At 46.1% G+C, this 23,680-nt stretch overlaps 2 protein-coding genes across 3 annotated transcripts in view; one reads left to right on the forward strand and one right to left on the reverse strand.

Annotated features, from left to right (window-relative positions):
- The window catches only part of SIRT3 (sirtuin 3), a 33,118-nt gene extending 23,534 nt beyond the window's left edge, over positions 1-9,584 (reverse strand). The window contains exons 1-4 of one of the 2 annotated variants that reach the window (XM_004441092.3): positions 9,502-9,584; positions 4,153-4,344; positions 3,821-4,053; positions 1,871-1,971 (exon numbers count right to left, since the gene is read on the reverse strand). In XM_004441092.3, the coding sequence (XP_004441149.2) occupies positions 1,871-1,971; positions 3,821-4,053; positions 4,153-4,344; positions 9,502-9,584 (609 nt within the window). Of the gene's footprint in view, positions 1-1,870; positions 1,972-3,820; positions 4,054-4,152; positions 4,345-4,850; positions 5,368-9,501 lie in introns of those variants that run through there. The other variant, XM_014795766.2, reaches the window with a different exon arrangement.
- A 536-nt stretch (positions 9,585-10,120) lies between these two features.
- PSMD13 (proteasome 26S subunit, non-ATPase 13) lies at positions 10,121-23,653 on the forward strand. Its single transcript, XM_004441020.3, has 13 exons — positions 10,121-10,287; positions 11,971-12,049; positions 15,296-15,330; positions 15,415-15,470; positions 15,713-15,756; positions 15,935-16,021; positions 18,501-18,672; positions 19,705-19,784; positions 19,865-19,990; positions 21,612-21,674; positions 22,239-22,319; positions 22,504-22,620; positions 23,179-23,653. The coding sequence occupies exons 1-13, from the start codon at positions 10,193-10,195 to the stop codon at positions 23,272-23,274; spliced, it is 1,131 nt and encodes a 376-aa protein (XP_004441077.1). The 5' UTR covers positions 10,121-10,192; the 3' UTR covers positions 23,275-23,653.
- The last annotated feature ends 27 nt before the right edge of the window (positions 23,654-23,680 follow it).

The following is a 23,680-nucleotide window of genomic DNA, read 5'->3' on the forward strand; positions in this document are numbered from 1 at the left end:
ATTGCAATTCTTTGCTGTTCTGGAATAAACCCATTTTTGCTGGTAAAATAACTGACTTTTATGTTTAAGGTCAACAGGTCCTTCCTGGCACCAAAGGACAAAACCACTAAATATGGAAAATCTGACTCTTCATCAGCAATGCTTTTGAGGAAAAGTCTTGATCAAAATGGGAAATGTGAAAATAAATAAAGGAAATATCATTTAAAATGGAGATGGAAAGCCCTGAAGGGGGAGCTCTCACACACTACCACTTGCATACCTCACAGTCCCTAACAGGAAGAAGCTTACTTTACACACCCCAGCAGGAGGAAGGAAAGTTTTCTCCTTGCCCAGCAACAGCCCAGCCAATGAGAAGCCGTCTCCACCCTGACTTGCTCTCCTCCCAGACTTTTGTTCAAAACAGCCCCTCCCAACTTCTTCTCCTCTATAAAAGCAAGCCCTCTCCTTTGTTCTCTGGACTTGCCTATGTTCACCATAGTTTGCATGTCCCAAATTGCAATTCCTCTGCTATTCCCAAATAAACTCCTTTTGCTAGTAAAAATAACTTGCTATTTTATTTTTAAGGTCGACACCCTAAATGATCCCCCTTCCCACAGTAGAGCTATTCAAAATAGTAAAAAGGTGAAACAACCTAAATTGTGGTGCACTGATACAATGGAATACAATTTAGCCATAAAAAGGAATAAAATACAGTAGTTCCCCTTTATCCATGGATAAGGGATACCCAAGACCCTCAGTGGATGCCTGATACCACGGAAAGTACCAAACCCTACAGTAGTCCCCCTTATGCCTGGTTTCAGTTACCAGCAGTCAATCACGGTCCATAGGTAACTGAAACTGTGGGAAGTGAAACTGCAGATAAGGGGGGACTACTGTACTGATACATGCTACAACACAGATAAACCATGAAAACATGAAGCTAAGTGAAAGAAGCCAGACACAAAAGTCACATATTGTATTAGTCCATTCACATGAAATATCCAGCATAGACAAATCTATAGAGAGAGAAAGCAGATTGCTGGTTGCCAGGGGCTGGGGGAGAGGAGGGAATAGGGCTGACTAATTAGTGGGTATAGAGTCTTCTTTTGGGGTGATGAAAACGTTTTGGAATTAGATAGAAGTAGTGGTTGCACAACACTGTAAATGTACTAAATGCCAATGAATTGTACACTTTAAAATGGTTAATTTTATGTTATATGAATTTCACCTCAATAAAAAATAAAACACAGGGTCCTCTTCCACTGGGTCCTGTGATATTTCAGAGTTTCATCTTTATTTAAGATTTTCCATTCTGTCCTACTCTACTTTAAAAAACCCATCCTACAGAAGTACACAGGGGTATAAACAGGGGTATCATTGCTGTATTATTTTTAGTAGTAAAAATTACCAACATCAAAAACTATCACACAATAGGTGAATGCCTAAATGTACTACTCTCTAGTCACTAAAAAGAGTAAGCAGAGCTACAGTTATTGACACAAGATATCCATGAAATTTTGCTCTGTAACAAAGCAAGCTGTAGAATATGATCCCATTACTGAAAAAGATTGCAGCTATCTGTGGGTGACCATAGATACGTGCATGTATGTTTCCATACACATCTTTGTTTTAAAGGCCTGGAACATTACACACCAAACTCTTAAAAATGGGCTCTAGGAGCTGGCTGGAGCGAGATCCATTTTCCACATGTTTCTCTGCTGCTCTAATTTACAAGCATGTATTACTTTTCTAATTTAAAAATAAATAATAATGTTTTCATACTATTACTGTTCCATTGTCCTTCCAACATGATACTTATAAAATGCCACTTTTCCAGATCACTCCCCCTGTGAAGTGCAGAAGGGAGAGAACCGTCAGTGTGACAACTCACCCAAAAGTCCTCTCCTGGGGAGGGTGTTCGGCAGACGGTGCAGGTGGCAGAGGCAAAGGATCCATGAGCTTCAATCAGCTTTGAGGCTGGGATGCCAGATGCTGAAATTCAAACCAAAGCTCAGTGCTGCTGCCTCCAGGTGGGCACACCAGCCCCAGAGTGTGAGCCCCGGGAGGAGTCACAGCCCTCAGGGGAAGCCTGATGTCCCTGCCTCTATCACCCACTGACCAGAAGAAGCACAGGGATGAGGGCTCCCAGCCGGAGCCAAATTAGAGTTATAACAAAGCCTGTCAAAACACAGTACAGGGGCCGGCCCAGTGGCGCAGCGGTTAAGTGTGCACGCTCCACTGTGGCGGCCTGGGGTTCGCAGGTTTGGATACCGGGCGCACACCGACGCACCACTTGTCAAGCCATGCTGTGGTGGCGTCCCATATACAGTAGAGGAAGATGGGCACAGATGTTAGCCTGGGGCCAATCTTCCTCAAGGAAAAAAAGGGGAGGATTGGCATTGGATGTTAGCTCAGGGCTAGTCCTCCTCACAAAAAAAAAAAAAAAAACGACAGTACAAAAAAAATGTGATGTAAGTTAAGATGAAATGATACCCAATAGCTAGGAAAACATTTTCTATTCTACAGGCACCAAGTAAAAGTGAGAAAATAATATAAACACAATAAATTTCCAAAAACTTGTGGGAAAACAAAAGGCAACATTGTGACAGTTACCTGTTAGCACAGTCAACTTCTGAAAGGTTGTGGGTGGACAGACAGTGCCAGCTGCAGGAGGCTTCCCACCATGTCCCCGTTTGTCCTAACTCAACTTATGCTGAAGCCCACAGCAAGATGCTCCTGTCTTCCCACAGGCCTGCCCTGCTGCATCTCCAGGAGAAGAGACCATCCCCACGGGGTGTTCACTGCTGCCTATGTGAGGCCACACTGTAGAATCCTTCTAGCAAGGAAACATTTTCCTGGAATCGAATGAGTCCTTTTTTCAAATCACAAGACATGTGCAGCCTGGCTGAGCTGCTGCCAGCTTGCAGAGAGTTGACTGTCAAAACCTGTCAGTGTCACTCATGTGATAAAAAGGCCTAGCAACTGCTTCTCCAAGTGCATGGCCAGAGGTTGTGGCCACCATCTGGACAAGTCAAGAAATCATCATACATCGAGTTTGATAATATTAAGCAATTATTACTTCTTTCTTTGTGTGAAAGTATCATAATTATGTTTTTTTTTTTTTAAAGATTTTATTTATTTTATTTTTTCCCCCCAAAGCCCCAGTAGATAGTTGTATGTCATAGCTGCACATCCTTCTAGTTGCTGTATGTGGGACTCGGCCTCAGGATGAACGGAGAAGTGGTGCCTCGATGCACACCCGGGATCCGAACCCGGGCCACCAGCATCGCAGCGCGCGCACTCAACCACCAAGCCACAGGGCCGGCCCATCATAATTATGTTTTAAAAGTCTTTATCTTGTAGAGATACCCATTGATAGGTTTATAGATTAAATTTATGATGTGAGGGATTTGCTTCAAAATAATCTGGGGGTAAGAGAGAAGGTGGGGAGAGGACTCAGATGAAACAAGGACTGGCCCTGATGAGGACATGAGGGTTCACTGCATTCTTCTCTTTATTTTTGTGTGCTCGAAAAATTCCATAATAAAAGTTCTTAAAAAGAAATCATATCAGATTAGCAAAACCAGAAGCTCTCAATGTCAACTTTAGTTCTACCCAAAACTTGCAGCCCAGCAGGCATTCTGGGGAAACAGGTCCACCAATGAGGTCCCAACAGTGACCCTTAAACACACAGCGGGCGCTTTTGTCAGGAACGAAGGCATGACTAGTTGGCACAAAATCAGTCACAGGATGGGGTATAAGCACTAGGCCTCAGCCCCACCTAGAAACAGGCACCCAAGCCTTCCCTGCAGGAGAGGAGTGAGACGGATGGGGCACTCACCTCTCTCGAGCCCATCGATGTTCTGTGTGTAAAGCCGCAGAAGTAGCCCTTTCTCGTGGAGCAGTCGGAGGAAGTAGTGAATGACGTTGGGCCTATAGTTCCCAGGGTACAGCTCCTTGGCCAAAGCAAAAAAGGGCCTGGGGTTGTGAAAGAAAAACCCGAGTTCAAAAATGGCCTCGGGGTACGGGACGTTGTACTGCTGGAGGTTGCTGTAGAGGCCACTCCCTGGAGATCTGCAAACAGAAGCAAGAGGCTCGGAGTCCTTCAGAGAGAGCAGGGAAGTGGAGTAAACCAAGGGTGGCGTGGGAGGAGTGTGGAGACCACAGGGATACCTGAAGTCTCGAATGCCGCTGGGGGTGCTGATGCCGGCCCCCACCATGACCACCACCCTCTGGCAGGCTCTGGCTCGAATCAGCTCAGCCACATCCTGCAGGAAAAGCTTCTCCTTCTTACTGTGGCCTCCACTTCCAAAGACGCCTGAAGCACCAGCAGAAAAAGATATGGGCCTTCTTCCAACTGTAATACTGACAGAGAAAGGAGAGTGGCCAGGTAACCAATGACAATTGGCTCACGCTGGTGAGAATGAGCACTGTCTGCCCTTCCACCATCCCCACCACTGAGAATGACCATACACTTCTCTTCTGTCCCCAGAAATGACCACCTTTCTCATCATGGATGACTATGGGCTAAAATAGAAAGCAGTCTCAACTCAGAAATCAAGACTTATTTGGGAGCAAAAAATTCAGATTAATGGGAACTTTGCAAGTAGGGAAAGTGTCATTTCATAATTCCTGTTATCAAAGGCCAGTGCTGAGAGAACAGGGATCCACACCAAAGGCTCAAGCCAGACCAAGAGCATCCCGTCATGGGGGCTCTGGGCACACTCTCTGCAAACCATACACCCTAACACCCCTGGGATGTGACAAATACGGTGACATTCACAGAAAGTTAAACATCTCAGGCTTTACCCCACATGTTATTAGCATGAAAAGTGGGTTCTACAGACCATTCCAGAAAGAAACATTCATACCCTGAAAGCTAGGGGTTCAAACTGCTGCAGAGACTTCATCTTCAAGGTTCGCAGCCATTCAGGAGGCTGCTCGTATTACGTGGCAGCCTAACAAACCACACAACCAAGGCAAGGCTAGGCAGAGTGCAGCTCAGGGCCATCTCTTCAAAGCTCCAGAAGGCTTCTCAGGTCTCTCCAGAAGCCATGAGCCGAAACACTCACAACGAGATTCAGTGTTAGGAGCCTGAGATGGTCTTCCACAAGAAAAAAAGAACCAGACACACAATAAACAAGCCACAGGCTTCAGTGAGGCCTCAGGAGCCGGTAAATGACTCAACGCCCAGGAAAGCCACAGGAAGAAAACAAAAGCCATACAAACCACACAGAGCCTGGAGCAGCACCTGAAAATGTCCCACTGAAGCTGCAGCTGTGGGAGGCTTGTGGCACCAGAGCCTCACGTGGGCCTAGAGAGGCCTCCTGGGTTTACAGATGTGCTCTTAGGGTCCCCACTGGGCATCGCACCAAGCTGCACGACTTCATCTCCTGATATCATGCTGGTGACTCGCCCAGAGTTCACGACCACCACGTCCCACTGCACAGTGCACCTTCCTCACACCCCAACGGCTGGCAGCCACCACGTCCATTCTTCCAGGAGAAGGTCCTTGATGACCCTCCCCCAGGACATCTCTGACGTCGGTATAGAGACCCCTCCACCCTGACGGGAAAAGAGATTCAACAAATTGAACTGACAACCCTCCCCAAATGAATGATGAATCTAAGGTAAATACAGACATAAAAACAGGAAACCAAGAGTGTTTCTTTCAGTCATAGGCACCTAAAAGCACATCCTTAGACACATGCAAGAATAACTCAGAACTTGTCTTCTGGGAGTGTGACCTAACTCACTCTCCTGTTTGCTGTCTTTGGGTTTTTCTTTTGCTCCTTACAAAACCAGCACTGCAAAATCTCTGCACAGACGGATCTACTTTACACACTGCTGCTGAGGGTTTCCCTGAAACTCTCTGCTCCCACAGGACCCCAACATATCCCACCCCAGTCAGTTTCAATCCCCACTACTCCCTCTCATATATCCCTCCTTTCAGCCAAACAAAAGGACACCCTGGTTCTTGTATATGTCCAAAACCCAGCTCCCTCTGCCTGAAAAACCTGTCTCCACGTCAGCATGTCCAAATCTCCTGGAGTCAAGGCCAGGATCAAATGCCACCTCCTTCATGAAGCCACTGCTGAACCCCAGTGAAAAGTCATTTTGCCCTCTTCTGAAAGGTGACAGTACTGGCTCCTTTTAGGGTGCCTGTCACCCCTGCCCCACTTCCTCTCACACTCCATTCTGGGGTCAGCAATGATGCAACCTAGGGACTTGCTTGCCACTCACAGTCCACTTGAATGCTCCTGTGTTGTCACCTCTCCTGCCACACAAAGCATCGTCTTGGTTTTCCAAAAAACAGACCTCTGGAAGATACGTAATGAGAAAGAGGAACGTGGAGCTGGCCCCGTGGCTTAGCAGTTAAGTGCACAGGCTCCGCTACTGGTGGCCGGGGGTTTGGATCCCGGGCACGCACCGACGCACCGCTTGTCTGGCCATGCTGAGGTGGTGTCCCACATACAGCAACTAGAAGGATGTGCAACTATGACATACAACTATGTACTGGGGCTTTGGGGAGAAAAAAGGAAAAAACAGGAGGAGGATTGGCAATAGATGTTAGCTCAGGGCCGGTCTTCCTCAGCAAAAAGAGGAGGATTGGCATGGATGTTAGCTCAGGGCTGATCTTCCTCACAAAACAAACAAAAAAGAGGAAAGAGGAAAGTGACAAAGGAAGGCATACGTGCAAGGCTGACGGCTCCACAAGGAGTCAGAGCCCTAGCTCGCTGCCTGTCTCAAGTCACTCACACACCCTGAGCCTCAGCTGCCAAAGCCAAAAGCAAGGGAGCGAGCAATGACTCTTACAGTCTTGCTTGAAAAGATCTACAGCTGGAAACCTCTCAGCAAGAAGTACAGGAAATACACACAGCAGGGAAAATGATGTCCCCCCTCCTCCCCATGCTCCTGCAGAGATGCCCACAGATTCTGAAGAAAGTTCTGCTGCACCAAAGACTTGCATAAAAGCACCCGTCAAGGCAGCTCTTCTGAGTGCAAGTCGATGAAATCACCAAAGGGGGTTTCCTAGTGAAAACTGGTCAGATGCTAGGAGGGGAAGAGAATGCTCTGGCTCCAAGTATAGCTATTAAATGCCCCACTTCACTCAGCATTAGGAACATCTGTTCACCTAAGGGCCTCACCCAAACATTTACTGAGCTCCTCCTAAATGCAATTACTATGAAAAATACAAAAGAAATAGGAAGGAAGTTGTGATATTGTGATTTATAATAAATTTATATTTTGGTTTTCATCCCCAAACCCTTGTAATTTCCTAAGGGCAATGGGAACATCTTTTGTTATAATGTTTGGTCTTAGATCCTCAGTTCCTGAAATCGCTTCAGAGCCATGAAGGTGACATGGGTGTCTTGTTATTCATAACAAGCCCGTTTTGGGGTTGGCCCAATGGCATAGCGGTTAAGTTCACACATTCCGCTTCAGTGGCCCGGGGTCCACCGGCTCAGATCCTGGGCATGGACCTACTCATCGCTCATCAAGCCATGCTGAGGCAGCGTCCCACATAGAGCAACTAGAAGGATGTACAACTACGATGTACAACTATCTAGTGGGGCTTTGGGGAGAAAAAACAAGAGGAAGACTGGCAACAGATGTTAGCGCAGGGCCAATCTTCCCAAAAAAAAAGCATAACAACCCCCTTTCCACCACAACTGAGTTTATGTCAATGAGGTGACTTTTGGAAACTCCCTAAGGATGAGGGCTGGTTGCCAGGGGAATAAAGTGTGATTAGAGGGTTGCCACCTCCATAAAAACCCAAAAGGAGGGGATTCAGAGAGCTTCCAGGTTGGTGAACCAGAACACTTCCACGTGCTGGGCCCCAGGGGCCTGAACTCCAAGGGGACAGAAGCTCCTGTATTTGGGATCCTTCCAGACCTCACCCTAAGTATCTCTTCATCTGGCTGTTCATTTACATCCTTTAATATCCTTTGTAATAAACTGGTAATCTAGTAAGTAAACTGGTTTCCTGAGTTCTGTGAGCCACTCTAGCAAATTCATCCAACCAGAGGGGTCATGGGAACCTCCTCATTTATAGCCAGTTGGTCAGAAGCACAGGCGGCAACCTGGATTTGCATCTGAAATAGCAGTCTTGTGGGACTGGACCCTTGTGGGACTGTGGGAGCTGGTGCTATCTCCAGGTCAATAGTCTCAGAATTGAGTTAAATCTGTGGGACACCTTGTCAGTGTCCACAGAAAACTGGAGAACTGCTTGGTGGTGTTAAAAAAAGCACGTATTGTAGAAGTTATTGCCATTGTTGAGCACCTACTGAGTGCAAAGTATTACCCAGGGTACTTGATATATATGTTTCACCTACATAAGTAAAACATTTGCCACTAAAAAACGCATGGACAAGTTTTTACCAAATGTCTAGAATATACTTAAGGTGTGTGACTTCAAGTATATGCTACATGGAACGAGACTTACCGAGAGTGGGAGGACCCTGAGGAGCAAGCATGGGTGCTGCCTGGGAAAGTGAAACAGGATGATTTCATACAAGAACCCCAAAATCAAAACTCAAAAGGGCACAACTCTCAAACTGCAGAAAGCCTGTGCAAACAACCTCCTGTTCGGGGGCAGTGGTAACAAAGATTTGTTTAATGACAGTCAGCAGTCCCCTGAGCAGCAGCCCGTAGACCAGGTCACTATTCAGCCATGTCCCACACACACAACTGCCTGAGATTCTGAGACTGGAATGCGCTCCACGGAAAGAAGCGTTTTTCAGGTCCCTGCCCCATCCTCAGCACCTGGAACAGACTCTGGTACCGAAGAAGAGTTCAATAAAGGTTTCCTGGATGAACCGAAGACTCCTTGCTATCTCTGCATTAAACTCTTCACCAGTCTTTTAGTAGCTGTGTGGGATGGCATCAAGTGCATGTACCGTTAGTTAAACATTCGTCCATTATTGGGCATTTAAGTTAGCTTCCTAACAACTATGATTAACAACCAGGGGCCTGAAGATTTTTCCGTCTGTAGGCCCAGTTCCGAGGCAAGAATTCCAAAATCTGCAATTACTGTGTAGAAGGGTGATCAATATATGCTGGTGGGGACAATAAAAACGTATATACCTTTAGACCCAGAAGTTCCACTACTAGGAATTTATCCAAAAGGTGGGGTACAAACAAGGTCATTCACCACAGCATTACTTGTACCAACTAAACATTAGAAACGACTTCGCTAAGACAACGGTTAAATTACGAAACATCAATATAATGGAATTCCCCAGATCAGTATAAAAGACTGAGAAAGCTTTCACGCTTTCAAGGGAAGCCACGCCAAGACAAACTGTTACATAAAAAGGCAAAGCACCGAATACAATCCGACTAACAGGGGTGGGGTAGCAGGCTCCAACGCGCGAGCACTGCTCGCAGGCGCCCAAAGCGCCGTGAGGAATGACCCGCCATCCGAGCCGCGCCTCGGGGCTGCGGACACCGCCGGCACGGCGCTCCAGCTCCGCGTCTCGCGCTGGACCCGCCCGCCCCGCGGCGGCCACCGGGACGAACCGAGGCTGGCGGGCCCAAGCCCGCTCACCGCCTGGGCCCAGGAGCCTGAGGGCGGGAAGCACAGGCCGAGCATACAGCGCCATGTTCCTCCGCAGCCCCCTGGCGTGAGCGTCCCCGAGGGTCACGTGCCCATCCGCGCCCTCGCCCCGCCCCGCGCGCCCGGTGTAGGTTAGCTCCCTAGTCTGTTGAGACGCCGCCTCTCGTCCCAAGACCAAACCAGGACCCTGAACTTCTCTATCCTGCATTCCCGCCTTTTTCAGTCGGGATGGTGATCGTGATGACAACTGACACTGTGTAAGCGCTCAATATGGTCAGGCATTACATTTACACTCGGTCCTCGGAAGACACTACGAGGAAGGTACTAGTTGTATCATCCCACTTGAGCTTGAGAAACGCGGGTCACAAAAGCCACAGAGCCAGTCGATGCCCGGTGGACCCCAGGCGCCTGTTCTGTGCCCCGCCTCAAAGGCAAAGGCAGCCGCGGGGCTAGCCGGGGACGGCCCGGGGAGAGAATTTCATCCACAGCGCAGACGCGCGGTTACCCTGACAACCGACGGGCGCGGGAGGCCGCGCTCGGCGCTCCCGGCCTGCCCCGCGAGACGCGGCGCCGGAAGTGAGTGAGCACTTCCGGCGGCCATCCCCTCTGCGGCGATATCTCCGTTTCCCGCGGTCCCGGGGTCTTCCTGCCGTGATGAAGGACGTGCCCGGCTTCTTACAGCAGAGCCAGAGCTCCGGTCCCGGCCAGGCCGCCGTGTGGCACCGTCTGGAGGAGCTCTACACGAAGAAGTGAGCGCCGGGCTGAGGGGACCCGGGCCCCCGGGGAGAGGAGGGCGAGGCGGAGGGGCGACGGGGAGGGGCGAGACCTGACGCACTGAGGGTCTCGGACCCGTGTGGGCAGCGTGAGGACAGGCGAGGCCGGGCGGTAGCTGAGGACCCCGGAGGTGCAGGGCCGAGGGGGAGGAGGGGTGACAGCCCGTGAGGACTGAGGAGCGGAGCCGTCGGCAGGGTTTTGGGGTGTAGGATTCACTCCCTTCCTGCCCGAGGGGCTGTAGCTGAGCCTTCTGAGCTCTCCTCTGGTTTTAGAATAGTGCTCAAGGCTGGCCTGTGCATTTAGCTCTTGACTCCGGTCAAACAAGCATACGCCCTTTCGGGGTCAGGCTGCTACCCGTTTGGATAACAGATGCTGGTGTCTTGTACTTAGCCTTGTCATAGCGTGACCGTGTCTACAGTCATCTTTCTCAGCGGCCTGGAGCGGATGGACCAGGGGCCAGTGCAGTTTTGTTCCTTTCTCTGTTGATTCTGCAGCTGGTTACAGCTCAGATGCAGCCACATTCCCCTCTCCCATGGTCCTTAGGTTCCGTTGCGTTTCTTATTGGGCTTGGTGCCTCTGGAGAGACCTCAGAGTTTGAGTTTGTTTAGAAACAGGATAAATTGCAAAACAATTAACTTGTCTGTTGCTAAGCACCAATCTCTTTTTAAGTGAGTAGAATAAATTGTTAGCATTGTGCTAGCGATGTTCTATAGGAAAATACACCTCTTGTAAAAACCTCCGTGTTAACAACCCTAGCGTTAGGCATAGTGTCTTTCATGTAGATATTCAATACATGTTTTGATCATGTTCAGCATCCTGCTGTTAGCAGTTTTTGAGAGAAAATTCTTAGTGTTTGGGAAATAATTGCTTGTGTTGGATAGCACTTTGTATTTTTCAGGGCATTTTATTTGCGTTCTTAAAAATTAGCCTTTGGGGGCCGACCCTGTGGCTTAGCGGTTAAGTGCGCGCGCACCGCTACTGGCGGCCCCGGTTCGGATCCCGGGTGCGCACGGACGCACCGCTTCTCCGGCCATGCTGAGCCCGCGTCCCACATACAGCAACTAGAAGGATGTGCAACTATGACATACAACTATCTACTGGGGCTTTGGGAAGAGAAAAAAAAAGGAGGAGGATTGGCAATAGGTGTTAGCTCAGGGCTGATCTTCCTCACACACACACACACAAAATTAGCCTTTGGTTTCAAATGTGCCATGTCAGTGTTGTGGAGGATTTATGTACTAGCTCATTTAAGCCTTCATCCCTTTCACAGATGAAGAAACTGAAGCTCAGTTTAAGCTTCTTCCCGGAGATACTCAGCTAATAAGTAGAAGAGCAGGATTTCAACTTAAAGATGTGTGATCGAACTTAACAGTAACCTCTTGAGGTAGTTTAGCAAGATGTTCTCCATTTATAGCTGAGAAAACTGAGTCTTAGAGAGGTTAAGTGATCTCAAGGTGACATAACCATTGAGTAGTAGAGCCAGGAAAAGAACTCAGGTTTATGAGCATCTGCCTTTGCATTCTTCCTGTTACACCATAGAGACTTCCTGTTACACCATAGAGACTGGTTAGTATTTGTTATCTGATAGATCTGTCACAGCTGAAGGTATCTGTGACTGGGTATTAGTTTATAGGTCTCAAGGGCCTTATGTTTTTCAGGTTGTGGCATCAGCTGACACTTCAGGTGCTTGATTTTGTGCAGGACCCGTGCTTTGCCCAAGGAGATGGTCTCATTAAGGTAAACGATTTGCTATGCTAGGTCAGATTATATAAATGTGCTCAAGGACTTTTTAAAATAATAAGTGGGCTTTATCATAATAATACACCACATCTATTCAGCAATCAGTTTGTGTCAGGTACTGTTCTAAGTGCTCTACGTATTTACTCCTTTACTCAGCATAACAGCATTGGAAGATAAGTACTACCATTATCCTATTTTTTTGATGTAGAAGCAGACACCAAGAGATTAAGTAACTTGCCATAGATCAGAGGTAATAAGTGGCAGAAGAGGATTCAAACATAGAAATTCTAGCTTCTTCTAAAATCCAGGGTAAAATACTGTCTCATTGTATTCCCCTGCATCTTATTGTTCATAGTCTTTTTTTTTTTTTAAGTTCTGTACTTTTGGAAAACTGTTATTCAAAAATTGAAAGTCCAAAACCCGTTAGGAGTGAGGGGATACAGAGGAAGATTACTGTAGGAGTCTTTCAGATCACTGCCTTCACTCCTCTTCCCTCACCCCCGCTGACTCTGCTTGCCCAAACACTTCGTTCTGGGTAGTGTGGATGAGAGAGCACCATTTGTGCTTCACTTGGGGGAGGGGATGTTTCAAGGGGAATGCTGCGTAAATCATGCTGCCTCTGTAATAGAGCACTTTTAGAATTTTGTCAACAAAAAACACACTCTCTATCACAGCTTTTCTCAGATGCCCTAACAAATCCCCACAAATTTGTTCAGTGGTAGCCTCCTCTTTGAAATCTTTCCTGACGTCTTTCTCGTTAATGCCTGTCTCTTGGATTTTAATGAATCAGAGTTTTGTACCTGCATTGAGACTGAAAGCTCGTTCATAACAATAGCTTGAATTATTTACCCAGGAGACATTACTTCATGTGTGCTCACAGTGAAGCTAACCACCTTATTACCCCACCCTCTGGGCTCCTAGTATTTTCTTGTGGTTTGTACCCATCGATTTGACATTTTACTACTCAAAGGAACTTGTAATCATCTGTAAGCCTGGAGATTTTGCTGGGCATTCTGTCTTCTGGAGTGTTTGGAAAAATGATAAATTAGAGCTGTCTTAATATTTGTTCCCTAACGTCATATGTCATAGTAATGGATAATTCATAATTGTTCATCTCTATCATTTGCTGTCTTGTCTTTAAATCACTTTCTATATATATCAAAATATTTCCTCAACCTCATGGTAACATGACACTTATTCAGGTCAGTAGATTTAGGTTTACTATTTTCATGGACAAAATAAACCTTTAAAAATTGTTGGGACACAGCCCACATAACTTTCAGATAGATAGTATTCATGAGTTTGCAGTCACCAGAAGGAATTTTGAGGTTCTAGACTTAGTGCACTTTTTTTTTTAGAGGGGTTTTTGTCTTTAGGTAATTCTATATAATTATAATGGGTATCAGAAAAGTTGAAACTTTCCTTCTTAGTGAGGAAGATATCTTTGAAATAGTCCTTTGTAATGAAAAAGCCGTTTTAATTAGATGGCTCTTTGCTGGGTGCCAGATTTAAATATCTAACTGGCTGCTACAGGGACTTTTTTCTCCCTGGTTTTGTTGAGAAGTAATTGACATATAACATTGTATTAGTTTAAGGTGTAAAACGTAATGGTTTCATATATGTATATATGTGAAATGATTACCACAATAAGTTTAGTTAACATCTGTCACCATCCCTAGTTACAATTTTTTTTTTGTGATGAGAACCTTTAAGATCTGCTCTCTTAGCAACTTTCAAATACACAGTACCGTATTATTAACTATAGTCACCATGCTATGTATTACCTCCCCAGGACTTATTTATTTTGTAACTGGAAGTTTGTACCTTTTGACCCCCTTCACCCATCTTCCCCCCGCACCCCCCACCTCTGGCAACCACCAGTCTGTTTCCTGTTTGTATGAGTTCACTTTTTTTAAGATTCCACATATAAGTGAGATCATATGGTATTAGTCTTTCTCTGACTTACTTCACTTAGCATGATGCCCTCCAGGTCCATCCATGTGGTCACAAATGGCAAGATTTCCTTCTTGTTTTATGGCTAAATAATATTTCCTATATACATACCACATTTTCTTTCACAGGGACATTTCCATCTTTCTCTCTTCAAATCCCACAGGAGCTTCAGATTCTCCTTATCCAGAGTTGACATCTGGAGGTTCCCTCTCCTTGCTTTGCCCAGCTACCTAGCCATAAGCTCAGAGGTCACTGTCAGCACCCCCTCTCTGTGACCTGCCCAGATCTGATCAAGTCTGGTTCAGCTTACCAGCAAATCGCTCTCGGACTCTTGGTCCATCCTCGCTACCATATCTCCTTCACTCTCCCATCTTGACTACAGTAGCCTCAACTGGTCTCTCTCCCTCAGTCTTTTCCCTTGCTGTCTTCTCTGCCCCCAGTAATATTTCTAAAACAGAAGTGTGGTCGTGTGTCTCCACTGCTTCAGCCTTGACTTTAGGACAGAGACCAAGTCCCAGTGCCTCCCGCCCTGTGCCCTTCAGAGGTGCTCCTAAAACACACTCTGTGTCCTTCAGAAGAGCTCGTAAAACAGATGCAGTTTTTTCTTCAGTGCTTTTGCACATGTTTGTTCCTGTCTGGAATGTTCTCCCAACTGCCCCTCTTCCTCACCAAATTTGTCCACGTCTCTAACTGCTCTTCCTTCCTTAAAACTCAATTATCACCATTTGTGGAATAACCTTCTTGAAACCTCTCCCTTTGGCTCCTCCACCTATGTGCTTTTTTTCTTTGCTCTTAAACTCATAGTCTTGTGTATTTGTTTATAAGTCTGTCTGCTCTACAAAAGCCCAGCTTTTGTCTTACATGTTCTGTGTCTGTAGTATCTAGCAAAGAGCCTGAGTAAGCGCTCAAGTGTTTGCTGAATGGCTAAGAAATTTGGTAATGGGACATAATTAGCCTGCAGCCTTCTAAAATCTGTTAGGTTAGTGAACCTTTCAAACTGATAGTCTGTTTCGCTTAGAGTACTTTGGAGAAAGAATATAGGAATTGGTCTTCAGGAGATTCTTAGAGGGCAGGGTTCTAATTCCCAAAGTCAGAAGAAAACTCAAGCTCTCCTCGGTAATCCATTGGTGATCATTTATGTGAACTTAATAAGCCCAAATACGGATCTCTTATCCTTCAGCAAGCATTATGCAGTGCCCCCTGTGTGATGGCGCTGTGGTGGTGTTTGGAGTCTTGATTTTGCAGCATGAAAGATGCCCTGTAATTACTCTCCATGTTTTGGTTCCACAGCTTTATGAAAACTTCATCAGTGAATTTGAACACAGGTAAAACTCTTTTGTCAGTTTTTGGCTTTGAAAATGCAAATGTTGGTACTTGACGCTCAAAGGCTGGTGGTGTTTTTATTTTAGGGTGAATCCTTTGTCCCTGGTAGAAATCATTCTTCATGTAGTTAGACAGATGACTGGTGAGTCTCACTTTGTTTCATAAAGAAGCGGATCCAAATGGTAATTAAAATAATCTTGAAATATAAGGTAATTGAACTTTTGCATTTTGATAAAAAATTTCAGATTCTAAATTATGTTTTTATTATATTTTGTGGTCTAAACCTAAAGATTGTCCTACCTAAAAGTGTCCTGGTTGGTAAAAACCCATCTGTAAAGATACTCTGTTGCTGGTTCTTTGACTTTGTTCTTCTTTCTTTTCTAGATCCTAATGTGGCTCTTACTTTTCTGGAAAAGACTCGCGAGAAGGTAAATGTGAAGTTTAAGCCAGACCTTTTGAAATATGTGTGACCTGTAGTTTGTGTCTGTGCTCACCGTCCACACCTCTAGAGACCTGTGTGTCTAGTCGTGCGGGCTGAGTCAGGTGCACATGCCTTGCTGGTCTGCTGCGCCCACTTCTGAGCTTCCTCATTTCTGATGACTTTAGGTGAAAAGTAGCGATGAGGCAGTGATCCTGTGTAAAACCGCAATTGGCGCTCTGAAACTAAACGTCGGGGACCTCCAGGTTACAAAGGTGAGAGTGCCGTGATGTAGATTTATCTGTGGTTTAAAAGCTGTTTAAAACTGTAGGGGCAAATCCTATTTTTCCTCTGTAACTATTTATTTTAAAATAATTTCAGATTACAGAGAAGTTGCAATATAGCACAGAGAACTCTCTGCTCTCCTTACCTCAGATTCCCATTGTCAGCAGTTCAACACTTTGCCCTCTCATTCTCTGTGCGTGTGAGTGTGTGTGTGTGTTTTCAGAACTATTTAAGAGCAAGTTGCTAATGCAATGCCTGTTAGCCTTCAACAAAAGAGTGTGACCTGTATGACCACAGCACGTCCCTCCAGCAGGAGTCCACACAGCCTCAGCAGGTCCACAGCACGTGGGTTCTTCTGACCAGGGTCGGCCTCCTCATCACTGAGGGTGATAACACTGCTCCTCCACCCTCTTTCTGCCTCCTAATCATTATTGATGTTTCCTGTGCAAGTTCATGCCTTTCTTATTTTCGTTTCAGTGTAATTTTGGGGACAGGTATGGATACAGGTGGCAGTTAGACCCACTTATGTGGTCAGTCCACCATGTTTAACCAGACTACATGTGTGGGGGTTGTTTTGTTTTTGTTTTTGTTTTTGTTTTTTGGTGAGGAAGATTAGCCCTGAGCTAACATCCGTTACCAATCCTCCTCTTTTTGCTGAGGAAGATTGGCCCTGGGCTCACATCCATGCCCATCCTCCTCTACTTTATATGTGGGACGCCTGCCACAGCATGGCTTGATAAGCAGTGCATAGATCTGCGCCCAGGATCCGAACTCACAAACCCTGGGCCGCCAAAGTGGAGCGTGAGAACTTAACCACTGTGCCAGCCCCTATATGTGTTTGTTTTTGTTTTGTTTTGGTTTGGGGTTTTTTTGGTAACCATAGTATTAAAGAAAATATTGAAAGTAAGTGTTCGTAATCTCATTACCTTAAGAAAATAATTCTTAATGTTTCTTGTTGCTTCCCAGTCATAGCCCACTTGCATACTTATTGCATTTTTGTTTCAGAATATTTAAGACATACTGAAAGCTATAAAATACTATAAAGACTGCTGTAATGGGCATCCACAGGCCCCAGCCAGCTTAGGAATGAAGCTGCACAGCACAGTTGGAGCTGCTGGGCCCCTCAGACCACGTTCCTCCCCCAGCAACGCTCCCTCACTCGTGTCTGGCGTTTCTCATGCTCATGCATTTCCTTACGCTTCCCCAGATAGGGATGTGTGACTCTAAATGACATGTGGTATTGTTTTATTTATTTATTTTATTTTTTGAGGAAGATTGGCCCTGTGCTAACATCTATTGCCAGTCTTCCTTTTTTTCTTTTTTCTCCCCAAAGACCCAGTACATAGTTGTGTATCACAGCTATAGAGTTGTAGCTCTTCTGTGTGGGACCTACCTCAGCTTGTGGGCTTGATGAGCAGTGAGTAGGTCCATGCCCAGGATCCGAACCGGCGAACCCCAGGCCACCAAAGCAGAACACGCACGCCAGGCTGACCCTGATAGTGTTTTAAATTACTGGCTTGATGCTAGGTTTGAGAGTCATGTTGATACGCATGACCAGTTCGTTTTTACTGTTATGTGGTATTTCATTGTATAAATGTTTCACAGCCTGTGTTTCCAGTCTCCTATTGAAAAGATTCAGATGGCTCTTTTCTATTACAAGGAATACTGTTAGCAGCTTTTCTGTGCCTGGTTCCTTGTGTACTGGGCAGAATCTCACCAGGATATACACCTGGAGAGGAGACTACAGGTATAAGGCACTTGCTCTTCACCTTTACCAGATATTGCCAGGTGTTTCTGCAAGGTGGTCCACGCTCCTGTAGCTCCACACAGCACTCCCGAAGCTCCGTGTCTTCAACACTTGGTATTTTCTGACTGATTCCTCCGATCTAGTGGAGATGAAAGGGTATCTCGTAAGGGGTTTAATTTGCATTTCTTGATTACTGGTGGTTTATTGACCACTCCATTCATGTCTCCACTTCTGTAAATTGCCAGTTAATTTCTTTTGCCCATTTTTCTGTGTTTTGGATAAACTGAAGTTTTCCATTTTAATGTAGTCAAATTTATCAATCTTTGTGGCTTAAGCGTTTCATCTTGTCATATATTACTTTAAAAATGTATTAAATTAAAAAGAAAGGTGAGGGGCCAGCCCCGTGGCTTAGCGATTAAGTGCACGTGCTCCGCTACTGGCGGCCTGGGTTCGGATCCCGGGTGCGCACCGACGCACCGCTTGTCCGGCCGTGCTGAGGCGGCATCCCACATACAGCATCTAGAGAGATGTGCAGCTATGACGTACAACTATCTACTGGGGCTTTGGGGAGAAAAAGGGAAAAAAAGGAGGAGGAGTGGCAATAGATGTTAGCTCAGGGCTGGTATTCCTCATCAAAAAGAGGAGGATTGGCATGGATGTTAGCTCAGGGCTGATGTTCCTCACCAAAAAAAAAAAAAAGTGATTTTGCTTCCGGTATGTAGGAAACAATTGAAGATGTTGAAGAAATGCTCAACAACCTCCCCGGTGTGACATCAGTTCACAGTCGTTTCTACGATCTCTCCAGTAAATACTATCAAACAATTGGAAACCATGCCTCCTACTACAAAGATGCTCTGCGGTTTCTGGGCTGTGTTGACATCAAGGATCTGCCAGGTAACACAAGCTGTTAAGTCCATGTCGCACAGGAGCTCGCTCTCAAGACCTAGCAACTGTGAGGCACTTGAGGCAGCAGATCTCAGGAATTACTCAGATGTCTTCATCCCTTTTGGAAGAAAGCCCACGTGGCGAGGGGTGGGGAGTTGTTTAAGCTCTAGTTTCTACGCTGTATTTGTCTTGGGCATTTGATTCAGATGAAAACGAGGCTGCTCCTCTTAGCCATTGCTGTTCCTTCTCCGAGTCCTTAGTGTTACCTCAGTCAGAGGTCTGTGTGAGAAACATAGCGATGCAAGTACCTTAACCCCTGCAGGGTGAAGGGCACGGTAGAACCCCTGTTCCTGAGACGCTTGTTCTGAAAACTAAAATGCTAGACCCAGGGGAATAAATTACAAAAATCTGTCAAGGATTTGAGGGTGGAAAGAAACATGACCAGTGACTTTTGGGACGAATGCAAGGAATGTGTGTTTAGAAAAGAAATTTTAGCCTATTTCAGCACATTTTAAATGTTTCTCACAGTATATTGTTGAAGCTAAGGAGACCAGCAACTCCTAAAAATGTTAATGCAGTTTTAATTGCTGCATCTCAAGAAAAATATATTGGAAAAAGCAATTAATGTGGTCAAGAGAATAAGGGACTTGCTGTATGGGAACAAAAAGTAGGTTGATTTCGTCTGGGAGGGGCTAAATGCAATGACTCTACGATCAGCAAGGTGGTACTGCTTCCCATAGCAGGCAGGTGATAAGGAACACATTGCTCCAGGCAGTAGAAGAGCTGAAGATATAAATAGATTCACATACCTATAGGAAAAAATATATAAATGAATGAATGTCTTCCCCACAAAACCCGCGTATGTGGTTCCAGGTATAATCTAAGTCAACCCAGTGCTTCAGAAGAGATGACTAAGTTTAGTGCTTTGTAACATAACCATTATGGAGAATAGTTTCTGTACTTTTTTATGTGAGATTTTTAAAGCCAGACAGGACTGAGTCCCATGACTGGGTTGTAACTGGAGGTGTGTTGTTGCCGTAGTGTCTGAGCAGCAGGAGAGAGCTTTCACACTGGGACTAGCAGGACTTCTTGGCGAGGGCGTTTTTAACTTTGGAGAACTTGTAAGTGGATCCTGGGCACAGATTGCTGAACAAGGGGGAGACTGTGATTTTTGGCCAGCTAACCATCTCGGTCCTCGCAGCTCATGCACCCCGTGCTGGAATCACTGAGGAGCACCGACCGGCAGTGGCTGATTGACACCCTGTATGCCTTTAACAGTGGCAACGTAGAGCGATTCCAGACCCTGAAGACTGCCTGGGGCCAGCAGGTCAGTCTTGGGCAGGGATGGCTGAGCACGCCCACAGTGCTCTTGCCTTTTCATCCATGTGTCTGGGCGTTTATTCAGGAAATGTTTACTGAGCACCTTGCCTCTACACACCAGGCCCTGGGGAGGGAGGAGACTAAGACAGGCCAGCCTTGCTCTCATAGAGCAAGTGGTTATGTGGCTAATGAGTTACAGTAGTAACTCATTAACTATAGAAGTGGTCAGTGCTACAAATGGAGAGAATACGATATAGGAGTTTCATCTGTGCTGGGTGGAGGCTTCTAAAGGAAGTAATGCTGTTTGTGTGACCTCAGGGATGAGTAGAAATTAGCCAAATGAAGAGGATGGAAGAGCAGAGGAAAAGGACGCTTTTAGCACATTGCTGGACTGAAGTAGCACGTGCGAGGCTGAAGCGAGTGATGAGAGTGGGAGAGGGCATGGGGGGCAGGGAGGAGGGGTCAGTGCAGGGGAGTGGGCGCTAGGAGAGGGGTTGGTGCAGGGGAGAGGGCGCTAGGGAGGGTGTACAGGTGAGGGAAGGAGCCTCTGGGAAGTGGAATTAGGGAGAAGAGGTGCTTAAGAACTTGAGCTTTAACAGTTTTTTCCTTTTTAAAGGAAATTATTAAAGGCAAATATTACTGAAATGCTAATGGTGATAGGAATTATGATTGTGTTGTTTCTGTACTTGTCTGAAACTTTCCATTTTCTCAGCATTCAAAATAAACTTGTAGAATTCACACGTAATGGAGCAGAGGAGATATAAATGGACTGTGAAGAGGCAGAAAGCAGATCCAGCCAAACCTGACTGTAGTCTCTGTTGACATCTCAAAGAAAAAAATGTGCAAATCAGAAAGAAAAATGGCTAGCTGTAGAAATTTAAAGAAAAGAAAGACCTTCAGAGGTGCAAGCCAACAGTATCCGTCTAAGCAACAAGAGCCTCTGTGGGGGGAGTGGGCCCTTTCTGAAGAACTTGACCTGTCCAGTTCCCATGGCAGAAGTGTACCTCTCGGGGCTGCCTGTGTCAGGGTGTGAGTTATTGAACATGTGAATCAAGTAATCCACTCTCCTTGGTTTGGTTCTGTGCTCAGCAGATAAACTTTGACCCACCTGCAAGGAGATTTAACCTTGCAAGGTCATGCAGAGGGACTGTTTCTGGTTCTCATGACAATGCTGTTTCTCATTATAAATTAGTAACTTGCTTTTTCAGTTTGGAACAAGTCCCTGGGACTTAAGGAGTGTGTTCCTCAGAGGCCCCACTTACATCGAGCTGCCTGAGCAGGCGGTGCATCTGGACCCAGGACACAGGCTGTTCATCCTTCCCTGCCTTTCCTTATGCCAAGAGTCTTCCCAAAACACCTGTGCCCTGTAGTCCTGCCTCTGGTGTTGGTGACATTAGTACAAATCTTACCTTGTAAATTCCTTTCTTGGAAAATGGCCTTTCAGCGAGGCACTCTTCTAATGATTTCCTAAGAAAAGTGAGGTTCAAAATCACGTGAGGCTAATAATGAGCCTCGGTGATCTACTGTGTAAAATGTGTGGACCTGCTTAGTTTCTTTGTGTTCGACGTACTGTTGTAGGAAGAATTTCAGAGCCCAGGTTAGGTAACTGATGTCTTTCCGCTTCACAGCCTGACTTAGCCGCCAATGAAGCCCAGCTTCTGAGGAAGATTCAGTTGTTGTGCCTCATGGAGGTAAGCGAGCGTCCAGGAATCGTTCTGTGATTGCAGACCCTACAGGTGAGCCCAGGCACACTCTCCGAGCCTCTCACTTCGGGCCCGTCCCCTCCACCTCCTTCCTTTTCCCTCTGCCACCACTTGCTTTTTGAAGTTTGTGTTTGGGTCTCAGCTTAGATGACCCCTCCTCAGAGAGGTCTTCCCTGACCATCAGAGTTAAAGCAGCTGCCACTTCGTTGCACTTACTGCCCTGTCTACATGTTCATCTGGCTTTCCCCACCAGAATATAAGCTTCTTGAGAAAAGGGACCTTGTGTTTCTGGTTCATGGTATTCCCAGCCCAGGTGCTTGTTCAGGAAAAGAAGAATGACTATTGTAGAAAACTACTATAAAGCTTATTTCACCTTCTTATCTAAGCATCGAAAGCTTGTTCTTAAGATACATGTCTAACATTAAGAGAATTTTAGGATGTGGGATACTAATAAGATCTATATTTTCGGAACATGTATTGCCAAAGTATCCTTATCAGTCAGTTCTCTGACAATTTTTATTTGGAAAAATAATAAATGAAAATTTCTTTCAGATGACTTTCACACGACCTGCCAATCACAGACAACTCACTTTTGAGGAAATTGCCAAAAGTGCTAAAATCACTGTGAACGAGGTATAGTTGTCCTTGGACTCGAACTTACAGCAGCACAGCTGCTGCCAGAGGGCTGCTTGTGTGAGCACACTACTCAAACACCACAGGAGGAAACAGCGTCCTGTTTCCTCCTGTGTCAAGCTAGCGGGGTCCACAGGTGTGTGCATGTTGGCATCAGGTTGTCTTACACAAGCCCTCCCTGCAGGTGGAGTTGCTGGTGATGAAGGCGCTCTCGGTGGGGCTGGTGAAAGGCAGCATTGATGAGGTGGATAAGCGGGTTCACATGACCTGGGTGCAGCCCCGTGTGCTGGATTTGCAGCAGGTGACGTGACTGAAGTACAAAGTTCACCCTTGTGGGGGGTTGGGGTTGTATCTATGCTGATTTAGTTTCGTTTGGATGGAAGCCATTTAGGAAGAAAGCATTACTAGACGAGAGATTTTGGAGAATGAATTACTGCTGTGGGGACTGAGTTTTTCAAAGAACCTAATTTAATGCAAGCCTGGGATTTGAACCCTGCATTTAAAAGCTTATTGTGACAACAGTGCTGGTTGTGCTGATGATGCCTTTTAATCTTAAAATTGGTACTCTGATCAAACATGTTCCTGGTTCTGTGATTTGAGCTCAAATCCATCTTGTTCACATTTGCTGGAAATTTAATCCTCTGGATTTCCTCTATTCTTGCCTGTTTTCTTTCATGCAAGTTTTTTTAAATGTCCTTGTGATAAGAATTGACTGAGATAATCCCATCTCACATACTCCGCTCCTCTAGCTCTGATGTCCTTTCTGTTAGTGCTGCTCTCAAGAATTAGCTGGAAATTTAGAACTGCCCCCATCAGGTGCTGTGTCTTAACACCCGTGTGCTCCTGGTTTGCAACCCAGATCAAGGGAATGAAGGACCGCCTGGAGTTCTGGTGTACCGACGTGAAGAGCATGGAGATGCTGGTGGAGCACCAGGCCCACGACATCCTCACCTAGTGTCCCCCTGCGTTGGCCTGTCTGTGGGCAGGTATTTCGTTGCTGATGAACCTGGCAGCTGAGAAGATCTGCATTTAATTGGGGGTGGGGGTTGGGATTCTGTTTGAAATAGGGACTATTCCTGCTGTGAAAACAGAGGCCCGTCATTGAAGGGGGGCGCCTGGCCAGAGGGAGAAGCCTCCTGTGTGAGTGTCTCCCGCAGCCTGCAGTGGCGAGGGGTTACTGTGTCTCAGGGGATGAGGCAGGATGTAGGTACCCCGAGGCATGGGAAGAGGTGGAGGACACCCACTGCAAGGCTGCTCTCCACGCATCCACCTGTGTGAATGTCTTTTCCAGTGTGGTTTGAGAATGTTCCTGGAATAAACGCCTTTGCTTTGTCCTTTTGGTGGTTGCTCCTTAGGCAGCT

This window comes from Ceratotherium simum, chromosome 34 (genome assembly GCF_057802395.1).
Source record: "Ceratotherium simum simum isolate JZ-2026a chromosome 34, ASM5780239v1, whole genome shotgun sequence".
NCBI lineage: Eukaryota > Metazoa > Chordata > Mammalia > Perissodactyla > Rhinocerotidae > Ceratotherium > Ceratotherium simum.